Source organism: Nipponia nippon, unplaced genomic scaffold, assembly GCF_047370975.1.
Source record: "Nipponia nippon isolate SJK-2023a ecotype South Korea unplaced genomic scaffold, ASM4737097v1 scaffold_2, whole genome shotgun sequence".
Classification (NCBI taxonomy): Eukaryota; Metazoa; Chordata; class Aves; order Pelecaniformes; family Threskiornithidae; genus Nipponia; species Nipponia nippon.
In genome coordinates, this window is record NW_028262336.1 from 30,961,682 (window position 1) to 30,974,924 (window position 13,243).

At 47.3% G+C, this 13,243-nt stretch overlaps 1 protein-coding gene and 1 long non-coding RNA gene across 3 annotated transcripts in view; both read left to right on the forward strand.

The window, feature by feature from the left end:
* Nucleotides 1-6,874, forward strand: part of LOC148055722 (uncharacterized) — a 50,303-nt gene extending 43,429 nt beyond the window's left edge. The window contains exon 6 of the long non-coding RNA XR_015705132.1: nucleotides 6,068-6,874. This is a non-coding gene — a long non-coding RNA (uncharacterized LOC148055722). The remainder of the gene's footprint in view (nucleotides 1-6,067) is intronic.
* An 812-nt stretch (nucleotides 6,875-7,686) lies between these two features.
* Nucleotides 7,687-12,322, forward strand: KCNE2 (potassium voltage-gated channel subfamily E regulatory subunit 2). Of its 2 annotated transcripts, none has more exons than XM_087757957.1 (2): nucleotides 7,687-8,220; nucleotides 10,985-12,322. In XM_087757957.1, the coding sequence occupies exon 2, from the start codon at nucleotides 11,003-11,005 to the stop codon at nucleotides 11,378-11,380; it is 378 nt and encodes a 125-aa protein (XP_087614083.1). In that variant the 5' UTR covers nucleotides 7,687-8,220; nucleotides 10,985-11,002; the 3' UTR covers nucleotides 11,381-12,322. The 2 variants fall into 2 exon arrangements, with proteins under 2 accessions (XP_087614083.1, XP_087614084.1); XM_087757958.1 differs by lacking the exon at nucleotides 7,687-8,220 and adding an exon at nucleotides 9,706-10,067.
* The last annotated feature ends 921 nt before the right edge of the window (nucleotides 12,323-13,243 follow it).

The window sequence follows — 13,243 nt, forward strand, 5'->3', positions numbered from 1 at the left end:
ACCGCTGGCTAGCAGCCTTCCGCTGGTGTGAGACCCAGGGCCAGCGGCAGCTCCAGCATTTGCCCACCAGGTAGCTGGGTGGGAAGAGTCCTTGGTGCACTCCTGGAAGAAGTGCAGTGAAAGCTGAGCTTGCACTGCGGGCTGCATCTGCACAGGCGTGGATGAAGCGCTGAGTTCAGCTCTGTTCTGCTCCTGCATTAAATATCACAGATTTACATCCTGACTTGCTTTCTTATCAGACTTTCCAGCTTAAGCTCAGCCTCTGCAAGCCTCAGAGTGTATCTTGGTGTCCCCAGTCCATTTCTCCTCCTGACTCCTTAGTAAAGCACATATAGCCTTTACAAAGAGAAGGGATTAAAATATATAAAAGTGTTTGTTTGTATGTAGCATGCATTTGCATGCAGGCATACAGACAAAGGTGGAGTTTTAAACATAAAGTTGTTTAATGTGAGACAGTGCTAGTTGCAGGCACTTCCATTCGGCTCCTCTGCAAAAGGGGCTGGTTTGCAGTAGGCTCTGGGTAGGAGGAGACAGGCATGCTATTTGGCAAGCACTTTAATTCCCAGCTTCTGCCAGTCACCGACTCCCGAGGGTACCTGCTGGGAAGGCATGCTGCTCTGACAGTGCTTCCTCTCATGGCCTCCGAGAAATGGGGCAGTGGGAGCTAGCCACCTGCCAGACTTTCAAAGGGAGCTTATCCTGAAGCAGAAGCATCTCATGGCCATGCAGGAGGCAGGTCTTGATCACTGGCTAAATGTGTCTGGTAGGGGAGAGATCAAGTGTGAGGTAAGGCAGAGTCTTTTACACGCGGCTGCAAGCTGGCTTAAAGCATGGCTTGTTGTTCTGGAGCAGGTGAAGTTTTCTGTGTAGATACATCCACTGGACAAGTAACAGGTCTGCCTCCACGATCTGCAGTGCTCAGTAATACGAGGAAATGCTTCCAACAGAATTTGAAAGGCCCAGAATTGTCTTGTAATTTTTCAGAGACCAGAGGGCTAGAATTTAATCCCTGACTTCAGTCTTCTGTCTGCTAAACAGCATTGCTTTAAAACGTGTCTTGAAATGCATCCTTGCTAAGGAGTCACAGCAGCCCTCCTGAAGAAATGGTTGAAGTCTCCTGCCCGTGTGAATCAGACCACTTGTTTTGCTGAGGAGTTATGAAAACAGATGATTCACTCATATGTGCCACTTTTCAGCAACAAGTCCCTAAGTCTGCAGACATGTGAGTTAACATCAAACCCTGTGAAAGTGGGTATTGGCAGTAACTCCAGCTCCAGTTCAGGCTCTCCTTGCTCCGTTCCATCCAAATTCCCCACTGGCTTCTGTGGACTTCACTGGAGCCAGGAGTGCAGAACTAACTCACTTCCAGTCTGGGCTGTGCTGGAGGGGCAGCCCATGGGAGGGCTGGTACCAAAGCTGGCCTAAGTATGCCTGCACCTCTGTCCTGACCCACCTCTCAGCTGTGACTCTACATTGCCACCATCAAACTTGGGGCTGAAGCCCACCCTGGAGCATCAGTAGGCTACAACAATGTAAGGACGTCTATCCTGGGTCAGCCACAAGTCCGTCTAGCCTTCTGTGGCAAGAGGGACACCCTGGCACACAAGCGCCCTGAGGGTGGCAGGTTGTGATCTCTCTTCTGACCTCTGCAGAGCCTCCTGGCAAGGCTCTGGCTGCTCCCCTGCCCTCCCCTTTTTATTTACCTTGTCCCATCTGAAGCTCCATCAAGTCATGGCACTCTTGCCGCCAGAAGGGGAGGTTTGGTGGGAGCATCCTGGTGACCTTTACCTCCTTCCCTTTGTTTTCTCTATTGTCCACTGGACAGGTTGATTCCCACATTCTTTTCTTCTTTTCCCACTGTCCTCTTTCCTGCCTCTCCCTCCCCTTTACCAGACAGGGTAGGGACGTTTTGTTAAGTGAAGAAATCAGTCAAGGGAATGGACAAACCTGGAAGCCTAAGAAAGAACATAAAAGCGGGGCAAGCCTGTAGTCACGCTTCCCCAGAATAATCCTCAGCAGTCTGCTGTGACGGGGCGTGATGTCTTTTTACTCAAACACTCTTGATGGATAGTTTTTTCTTCTCTGAATCAATCTAATTGCTTTTGAATGCTTGCCAGCTACTAGCATCTACAGTGTCCTGTGGTGAGAAGGTCCACAGCTTAGAGGTGCACTGTGTGAAGAAAGAAGGGGACAGGTTCCTTTTGTAAAGACTCAGAGACTCAGGATTTGAATCCAGCTTACAGGCCACTCTCTGCGGTTAAGACAGGAAAGGAGAAGGAACAAGACTTGAAGCCAGGCAGTGTTACTGTGGGCATTCAGCCCCATCAGAAGCTGTGAGCTGCCCCTGCCCAGAGGAGCTTTTGCAATCAGTGACCTCTGTCAGTGCGACGACCTCCTGCCAAACCCATGGCCTGTTGCTGTAACTACCACTCTCCCTTCCCTCTGCTTCATGAGGACAGGACTTTGCACTAAAATGTGGTTTCAGCAAGGGTGCCTCTCCCAGTTTCCATCCCCCAGAAACTCCTCGATAATAGCAGCTCACTCTTAAGGAGACCCCAAGGTCCAGTGAGTTTGGCTGCAAGAGATGGCTTTTTGCTAGAGAGCAGGTGTGGCATGATGCCTGCTACCACTGTACACCCTTGCTGCAGTTTCTGTGAACTGCTACCCACTGCAATCCCAAACAAAAAACTCAGGTCAGCCTGGGACCAAAGCACCTGCCTTTGGCCCTCTCGCACCACCTAGGGTCCACCTTGCCTGTCTCTGGATGCCCTGTGGGGAAGTGGAGAGAACATGTAAAGAGCTGTTTCACTTCCCCAGCCCAGGCACCTGAAGAGCCAATGCACGCAGAAGGAAGAAACGTTCACCTGTCATCATGTTCAGCTGTGGACATCACTGGAAGTCAAATTGAGGTGCAGGTATAGATGATATCTAAGTCTTAGGCTGGGCTGGCTCTCTGCACAGGACAAGCATTTCTATGTGAGAACAGCAGTCACTACCCTCAATGTCTCAGAAGGCCTTTGTCTGTTAATTGAAGTGCACAGCACACACTTTTTAGTCAGACTTTGGCTACACAGATAGTGTTTATAAGAGCAAATGCCAGGACAAAAAAAAAAAACCATTTGAGCCTGATAGATCATGATGCAATTTTATTTCCAGGACCAAGAGTGTATCTGCCAAGTGTATAGGCATCAGAGCTGCATAGGGGCTCCCAGGACAGAGGGCCCAGATCCCAGGCTAGGTGAGGGGCATGAGGGACAGTGGTACCTCCATACTGCCGTTGGTGGTAGTTCAAACCACTGATGGCAAAGGACCTGTGGTTTTCAGAGATACCCTACGGAAGCAGAGGGCAGGTGGGCACAGCCAGTACCTCGCTGTGTGCACTGCCCTGGGTGACATCTATACTCCCTGTACTACCATCTTTCCAACTCTTTAACTGCTCTGGCTGAGCTACTGATTGAATTTCTCCATAAGGGCCCACAGAGTGTGGGTGAGGAGCGGAGGGCAGCTGCGTTGGGTGGTACTGAGCGTGCTTGCGTATGCGGGAGGGATGTGTGTGTCTGTAGAGCTCTGTGGTTCCTACCTACAACTCAGCAAGCAACTGACCAGCAGCTTCCCATCCAAAGGACAGATTCAGCTTACTCTGTTAGGAGGAAAATTGCTGCTGTCAGTTATTACCATTAACTTTGCCTTTCATGACACTGGCCTTGAGCAGGACCTTGCCTTCAGATAACGGCAGGTGATGCACTGCAGTTTAGCTGCAGGCAACAACATTTTAATTACAGCTGAAAGTATGGTGAAAATCCACCCGATATTTAGAAGGAAACCTGTGTGGGAACTTCAGGTTTCTTTTCTCCTCTGAGGGGCACACGTACATGCATTCGAGTTGCCACATCTTATCTTCCCAGACAGAAGGACACTGTCCTCAGGTTGCGGTGGTGTGAAGAAGTCAGGCTGGGCGCTGACAGCCCGATCTGTCTTTCAGGACCCCTTTGGCTGCCTGGGCTGCAGCGAGGATGGGGTGAGAGATGAGCAGCCTGCGCACAGGCACACACACACACTGAGGTGGTAATCGGCATGTGGCCATAGCAGGTAGCCCTTGTTAGCCCTCCCCTGGTGTCAGCAGCCAGGAGGGGCACAGTGCCGCCAGCTGCTGCGCAGTTTATCAGTGGTGCATGCAGGTACCATACCCGTTGCCCGTGCTGGGAGTGGAGGTCACTCAGCAGCTCATGTTCTCCAGGGCTGATGTGGGGATGCCCTTTCCCTGCAGCGTGTTGGACAACGCTTCCCTCAGAGCTATCTGTCCCAGCAAAAGCCGTCCCTGTGGGCATTGTTTGGAAAGGTGTTTATTTTCCCTCTTGCTTTCAGAAGGGTGATCTCAAAGAGGCTGAGGAGGGAATTTCCTTAAGTCACTAGAAGCTAAGCATTGGACATGGTGAAATATTAGTGTTTGCTTTTTCATTTAAATGCTATGTGCAGGCAACACCCTTGTTTATCCTCTAAAGCTTTTGCAACAGCAACACATAAAACCATAGCAACAAAGCTGAATGACTGCAGTCTCTGCCTGGCCATGATTTCTCCATCCCTGCAGCTTGGGCTGGGGGGGCAGCGCATTTCGTGGCAGGGTGGCAGGTGCCGGTATCTCAGTTGCAGTGCAGTCCTGGCACCAGACACAGCCAGAGTTTGGGACCCGACTTGTTCTGCCTGGTTGGTTTTTTCAAGCATTGAGGGTTGAGAAACTGCTTAGGCTGGAGTCTCTCACTGTCGAATGCATCCTGATGAGATACACTCTTTTCTCAGAGACACAAAGGGTTTTCCTCACAGCCTTGCTTATGCTTGTACTACTTAACAAAATACGGTTAAAATTCACTTTCCTTCTGAACACTTTTCCTCTCATTTCAGTGATGACTGGAAAATGTTGCTTTGTCAAACATAATTAAATGTTGCTTTGTCAAACATAATTTTGTTTAGTCACAAAGCACCATTCCAGGTGTCCCTCTGCACTGTCTGCACTCTTTTCATTGTTTCTATACAAGGTATTAAGGACAGTGCATCCTGATGTGGGTCTCTGATGTGACAAGGGAGCAATCTTCAGACGTGGAGTTTTTCTAATATTTAGAGATAGGTTTTTACCAGCTATGAACATTTTGGGGACAGCCTGTCAAGATCGCTCTGAATGGCAGCCAACCTTCCAGCCGATCAGCTGTTCCTCTCGGCTGGCACCCATGCCAGATCGTACGTGAAGGGATGGGGGTTAATACTTTCACAAATGCACTCAAAGTGTTATAATAGGTGATCAGACTCTATAACATGCAATTAAGTCTCAGGGTCTCTCAGAAAAACAGAATACGCCAACCGTTGAACCAGCAAATGTATTTACCGTTGAGCAGACAAAGGACCAAGAAAAGAGGCTAAGGATGAAACCTCTAAACACCGCTCCCTGACAGATGGAAGAACAGTTACATAAGAAATAATCAATTGCCACAGGATTTCCTCACTTAAAAAGAAAACCCAACCTGTATGGGGCACGGCATCAAAGCTCCCAGTTGTAATGAAAACCATACCCTTGAGAGGAAATGATGTACAAATCCTAACTCCCTTACCCTGGGAAAGAAAATAACATCCATCGAGCATGGGATGAATGAAGAAAGAAAATGAAACCATAATGATTTGCTTAGAAGAATGGCAAACAGTGGCAGAAGAGTTAAATGATCAAGAGGTGGAAGTCAAAGCTCCTGGAGAGGTGGTAGCTTACACGTTGACCCGCTGCAGAGGTTCGGCGCAAGAATGCAAGAAACAGGTAAGAGCCCTAGAAGCACAGCTGCAAAACGAAAAATAAAGAGACAGCATCTTTAATTACCAACACTGTTATGAGAAACCAGAAGGAGCTGGAAAATGTCCCGAGATACAGTAAAAACTGGATTATAAAGAAAACTCAACAAAAAGAAACAGTTCAAACTTAATTAATAGATGTAATCTTGAGTAATCTTAAGAGGAAGGTTTCAGCAGTCACAGTTACAGCCAAAATATAAAAAACCTAGTGGCCTTGGTAGGTCTTTTTGTTTTACAGGGTGATCGACTGACAGACAACAACTTGAAAAGCAGCAGCCAGACCCAGGGACAGAACTGTTGATTTCACTCATGTTCTTTTAAGCAAATGTGTAAATACCAGAAGGAATCTAGAAGGGCTATCAAGAAGGTAAGAAGTTTAAAGCAGTGGGGAAACTAATTAAATGCTATCAGCACTCTAAGTATCAGTAGTTAGCAGTATAGCATATCAGTAGTTAAAGGCTGAGAAGATTGTGGGTTAAGTCTGTGTATACAAAGGTTTGAGGTCTGAAAGGCACAGTGAATAGTACAACGCTATGATTTAACCAGAACAGAACAAATACCAAAGGAAAATTACAGAGGTACATATGAGAGGATACTCATACCTCTCCAATAACCACACTTAACAGCTATATTCTTTTGTTTGTAAGAATTAACCCTATAAAATTCATGATCCTAAGTAATGAACCCTATAATTCATGAATGATATACGGTTAATTTCCTTACTTTAAAGAAAAGGAAGGAAAAAGAAGATGGCAAAAGCTGCATATAAATATATCAGCTGCTGATTTAAAATAAAGTGTAAAGTTTGTCTGTTTATTGTAGACAGTACAGGGAAACAACTGATAGAGGACCGGAAAAAAGTGACTGAGTATACTGGAAGCTCCTATGAAGGGAAATGTCTGGGGAACAAAGATCACTATTAAAAACACTCTTCTGTTAATCTTGTCTTCTGCAGGAAACACAGAAAACTGAGCACCCCATTCCAATCCCATAGATATTGATCTATGTATGTTATGCGTACGCATCTTTGTGTTTATTTACGAGTATCCCTTTATGCATTTACAATAGATATTGCAAAATGTTGGGAGAGATGAATTGCTAATAAACTCACATAAATTCTCCTGTGAGATCTGTCTAATCACAAGATCTTCAGTATGTCTGCTACCTTCTTCACCATCTCACCACTAAGACTAACAAGGGATTTGTAAAATAGTCAACAATGTTAAACAGTCACAGAAGGGTTATCAATCATGAAGGTTATGAACAATTGAATATCATTCAGTTCTGAGCCTATTTACATCTAAAAAGAAAATGTTTTCCTCGAATGGTGCCTTCAAGACCACAGGGCTGCTACATGTGGAAATACATCTAATTGTAATGTTGTTTATACTAATTGTTAAACACTGTGCATGTTTACATGTGGTGTACCTGCTGCTGCTGGCAACACGCTGTCACAGGATGGACCCACCTGCTCCACAACACCTGGGAGCCAAGAGCAGATACTGCCACAGCACTGCCACATCAGTGAATGGTCAGTCGCTGCAACGGAGCTGGCAGATGGGTGTAAAAGCACTAATCTCCTTGGTTCTTACATAAAGCCCAGCAGCCAGATCTACTGTGGGTTGTCATTTACTCTATCGTGCCCATGACAGTGGTCCAGCTAGTTCTGGACTCCACACATCTGGTCCATAGCTCTCCAATCTGGCTACAAGGATATTTTGAGAGACCATGCTGAAACCTTTCTAAAGTGAAGGTAAACCACCACTACCACTCTGCCTTCATCCACTGAAGCAGTCCTCCTGTCATCTCACAACAGAAAGCAATCAGCTTGATCAGGCACAATTTGCCCTTGGTAAATCTATGCTGGCTGTTTCCAATCACCTTTTGTTCTTCACATGCCTGATAATGGCTTCCAGAAGGATTTGTCCCTTAATCGTCACATGGCTGAGATGTGGCTGATCATCCTTCAGCTCCCTGGGTCATTATTGCCCTTCTCAAGGATGAGCCCTTTTCCAGTCACCAGGGCCTCTTCCCGATTGCCATGACCTAGCCATTCTTGGGGTAGCAACAGGAGGCTCAAACAGCCGTTCCTACCTCTCTCCGTTGAGCGTTTTGCTTAATATTAGTCTCCATTTGGAGAGACTAATATTAAGGCAGTCACTTTTCCTGCCCAAGGCATTTGGCTGCCCCTCCTTCTTTTTAACCAGCTCCACGCTGTCTGTCCTTTATCACCTCATTGCTTTAGAGACTAAGCAAACCCTGAGCAAATGTGACCTTCAGGGGGACATACAGCAGAACGGCATTATTCAAGGACTCTTCTGGTGTGGTTGAGAACAGGAGCTGGCAGTTAAATTTCACGTCTGCTTGACAACATATATATCTTTTATACAGGTAGGTATGCCTCTGCGCGTGCTTGAGTGTATGCCTGCAAGTATTGGCCAAACAGGACCGGTTGGGAACAGATGGTAGAAGAGGTTGCTTGAAGGAGTGATAAGTTCTTTCACCCGGTTATTGGCATCCCAGGGCAGCAGTTCCCAAGCTGCTCTGCTTGGGAACCTCCAGGGCTATGGTTCCTCTCTCGTTTCCATAGCCAGGCTTACAGCCCTGCATTTGGGTGCTCCTCTAACAGCACGCTGGTGGCTCCGAGTGACTTCATTCAGCCAGGACCAACCAGGGCGCGTCTCCAGCTGCGCAATGCAGGAGGCTGGACTTGCGGCAGTCCCTCCGGCTTGCGTGCTTCATCAAAGAGAAGCAGCTTGCCAGCTACCTCAACTTCGGGGGGCCAAGCTGAGGGCACATGGGAAACTGCCAGAGAGAAGCGGGGGATCAGAGAGGAAATGCTGCCAGCAGCTCGCCCCCGTGCTGGGAGGTGTTCATGCACAGAAAATCATCCAGAAGAAATGATAGCAGTAACCATGACAATGTCAGCAGCACGGCACTAGCAGGGCTTCCTCGGGGATTAACGCTTTTCCATACCAACAGCATATCTCCCTTTTTCTGATGTGCGCTGTTGCTTCAGTGGTAGTCCATGTTTGCTTTATCTTCCTCAAAGCAGAGGTACCTGAGAAATTGCTTTCTCTGCAAATTGCTTAGGCAGGACTATCTGTAAAATGAAAATATTTTTTACAGAAAGTCTGTCCCAGCCCATGTGCTTGTGGAGCACTTTGCACCACAATCTCACCTGAATCCCCCTCCCTTGGATCCCCTGTCCCCATCGTGGCCAGGAACCGCTGCTGACGAAAACCAAAGTTGTCTCATTTCACTAAGCACGCTGCTATTTTCTAAGGTGTGACTCAGAGCCTTTCAGTTAGGTGTCAGCATGTGCTATTTGCTAGAAATAAAATCAACATTAATTAATTCTGCTTATTTTTTTTATAATTTTTTGTCTTTTTCCTGCTCCAAATCACGAGTGAGGTGCACACAGAGCGGAGCTCAGAGAGGCCGGTCTTGGCCGTGTCTGGGGATCTGCTCCCCACAGCAAGGGCTTCACGGAGGGGCTGGCCACTAACAAGCATGATCCTGGTGGAAGAAGAAGAACAGACTTTATAGGGAACACAGGGGCAAGAGAGAGAAAGGCTGAGCTTATGGCAAAGGGCAGGGGAAACACGAAACACAGGAAGGGGAAAGAACAGAGAAAGAGACAGAAGACACGTATCACCCACCTCCCAGGGGAAGCGAAGGAGCAGAAAATTCTTCCCTTTGGGTGCTAAGCAGCCTGGCAGGCTGGCAGGCCTTTCACACTGCCTGCTCAGTCCTCAGCCTCTCGTGCCCATATCAGCCAAGGGAATTATTATTATTATTATTAGTAGTAGTAGTAGTTATTATTATCATTATTATTTTGTAGAGGTCATCGTTACTCTTTTTCTGTTTGGGTCAACGAAGATCAAGCTGCATCAATATTTACTCCTAGAAAGCACAACAGTGCTCTTTTACAATATATGAAAGTGCAGTAATAAGCATAAAGAGCAGTACTCAGCATCTGACAGGATGACTGATGTAAGCTGTCAGCCAATATTTGACTTTCCAGGTGAGATTAGATTTAGCGTTAGATTTAATATAAACATAAAGCGTGCAGTACAAGGCACTTATTTAACAATTGCTTATAGCCTTGTGCACGCTGGAGGCTACTTAAAGTTTAAGATCTCTCTGCTCCTTTCAAGAGTACCATCACATTATTCAGTGGAGTTTTAAAATCCTGATTTTTACCGTGCATCTTATTAGAGAAGGACACAGGAAAGGTAAGTTTCTGTTGGTAATTCTTTATTTCCTATTGAAAAAGCATAGTAATTTTTGTTCTGAATCAAAAAGCAGAGATATTTTACACACACATAAAAAAAAGCAAGGCAGTTTGTATTTGGATTTTCTCACAGCTTGCTTACTTTCATTAGATTACCTTTATCCCCTGTGTTTCAGTGTGTGTGAGTGTATAATTGCAGGGACCTACGTGCACGTGTACGTGCGTCCTTCCCTGTATGTGTGCCTGTTCTGTGCATGCTGGTATCACAAGGCTACTCCAACAAGCAGAGGAAGGCAGATTGCTGAACTCAAGTTGGGAAGACACCACAATTTCTTATTAGCGATGAAAATTCAGCAGCCCTTACCACAGGCTGCAGTAAGCTCGAGTGACTTTTTGTGGAAGCTTTGCCACATGTTGTAGGGCTTGGTTGGTCTGAAGCGTTGAAGGACAGGTGTTACACGGTAGCATCAGACTGAAATCCTGTGCCAGACCCTTTGCTTTTTGCAGGCTAGCTGGCTGCAATGCACTCACGCCCTCCTCTTTATATAAGAAAGGCAGAGAGGGACAGCGGCTTTTCTCAGAGCTTCTTGAGAGCTACTGCCTCCGTAGGGGGCAGTGTGCCTCGACCCCTGTAACGTAGGTCACGAGGGCCCACGCTCACTGGATTTCACCAAAGCATATTTGGCTTCCCACAGACCAAAAGTAACCTGAGTGAGGAGAGGAGTAGGGCCTCCCTGGGTCCCTGAACACATTGAACCACTCAGAGATGGGGATTCTCAGCTGATCTAAAATTGGTACTACATTTTCACCAGCAAGTGGCAGGTGTTATTATTTAATTGTCATAATGTGGACAAAAGAAACCAATGTAACTGTTTTAGTATAGATATTTGATTAAAATAAGTACCATGTTGTCTTTAGTAACCTTAACTTGCAAGGATGGCGGAAATGCGAAACTTCACCTGGGTGGTGGAAGATATTTTCAAGGAAACGTTTCTCACTTACATGAATGGCTGGAGGAAAAACATGACGGAAGCGGCAGACAAATTGCAAGCCAAGGTTGATGCTGAAAACTTTGACTATGTTATCCTTTATTTGATGGTGATGATTGGGATGTTCTCCTTCATTATTGTGGCGATCTTGGTGAGTACTGTGAAATCAAAGAGGCGAGAGCACTCCAATGACCCCTATCATCAGTACATCGTTGAGGACTGGGGCGAGAAGTATAAAAGCCAGGTTCTGAATCCAGAAGACCTCAAGTGTGTGATCCATGCAAACTTGGGTGCAAGGGAGAAAACAGGCCCTGAATCACCTTGAATTTTTGGAAACGCCAGCAATGAGGAAATCGTAAAACCACATGTAGTAATTCCAAATAGCTGTGAAACTGTTCATTAAATGAACAGACAGGTCAATGTGGAACGGAGTGCTGAGGAAACCAACATTACTGTTTCCCATAGCTTTGGCACAGCTGCTCTGGGAACACTCAAGAAAAATGCATGATTGTGCTTTGCTTTGATATTCTGCTCTTCAGGAAAATAAAACCGAAAGAATGAATAACTTGATTTTTTTTAGCATTTTTTAAATCCAGAAGCAGATCTGGATGTTCCCATTCAGAATAACTGTGAATTAGTGGTCAAAAGTTCTGATTTAGATCCAAACTGCATGACTTAAGCCCATCTTAAAAATAACTTGAAAATGTACAGTAAAATATCAAAATCTCCATCTATTGACTGAACAATGTGTTATGGTATGAATCATAGGATGTAACCTATACCTACACACATTCATTTCGAAATATTTTTTTAATGATCTGGCTCCCATTTTGATTTCATTGTTCATTGGCAGCAAAGATTGACTCATGGCCTTCTGGCAAGGCCTGTTTTATAGCAGAAGAGCTGCTAAACTAGCCATCTCATCTAGGAACATGTCCTGGTTGCCCAGGGCAGCTTCCAGAGGTTCATCATCTGTCCTCAAGTCCATAGCTGGCCAAGCTGTCTCTTCTGCTGCTCCTTGGTTCTCCAGAGCAATCTGTGTACCTGGGTGATGGAGGCCCTGGTTACACCCCATCAGCCAGGGCTCAGTGTAAACCGCTGAGATCCTGCCCTGTGGCTTTCAGAGGAGGGATTTCTATACCCAGCTCTCAAGGCTGTCCCATCGCCGTGCTTCCTAAGGGTTTCCCATGTTGGGTACTGGTTTCCACTGGCTGGGAAATGGGTTTTCAACATGGTTTATCTTCTCCTGTGCTGCTGAAGTATCACAACGCTGGCTCTCAGGGAATAATCAGAAGCAGAACTGGTGACACTTCTAGTATTAAAACGTGCTTCCTTTTGTAAGAGTCTGGGTTTAGCTCCTATTCATGTTGCCAGGCTTAAATCGCTTAAGCTAAAAGTTCCCATGCTGGCTGTCTGTCGTGTGGGCTCGTTGTTTGTTTTTAGAAAGTTTTGCCTGAAACACTTCAGCCATGTCTGGCGCTGCATTTCCAACAATTTTGTTTTGCTTGTGTTAAAAAGAAATGAAAAAGAAAAGGGCTTCTTTTATTGGGAAGCTTTGGCTTGTTTTGGAGACCGGATTGTGCCTGAGATTTGGCAGAGCAGCCGCTGTCACGCTCCAGATGTGCCTTTTGCTGGCGCAGTAATAAGTCTTTGAATCATCTCAGTCCGTGAGCGCCGGGGAAGGCTGTCAGGTCCCAGCACAGCCATCTGGCGAGTCTCTCCCCACCCGGCATGCCCCCTTTCCCCCCACCGCCCCCGGCTGGCCTGTGGGTGCCTGCCCGCTCCCCCGCTCCTGTCACGGGTGCGCTCCCCAGCAGCCTGCGGGCCGCCCCTCGCCCTCGGGGCCCGCAGGTAACCCGCCGCACCGAGCCGGGGCGCGGGGGCGAGGCCACCTGGGCCCGGCGCTGTGGCCGTGCTACAGCCGGGGAGAGCCCCTTTCGGCAAGGGGCAGTCGGAGGAGCCGCCCCGCAGAACTCCTCCGGGTGCACCAGCATCCCCAGCGGCTCGCCCACCCGCTCAGGCCCCGGTCCCCGCCAAAACCAGGCGGCGGCTCCCGCCTCTGGCCCGGCCCCGCTCCCGGTGGCTGGCAGACGGCGGTAAGGCTGCACAGTGAAGCCGAGGCGGGGAACCTGGGCTGCTTTGCCCTCGGACCTACACCTCTGGGACATGTGGGGACTGCTTTACCTCA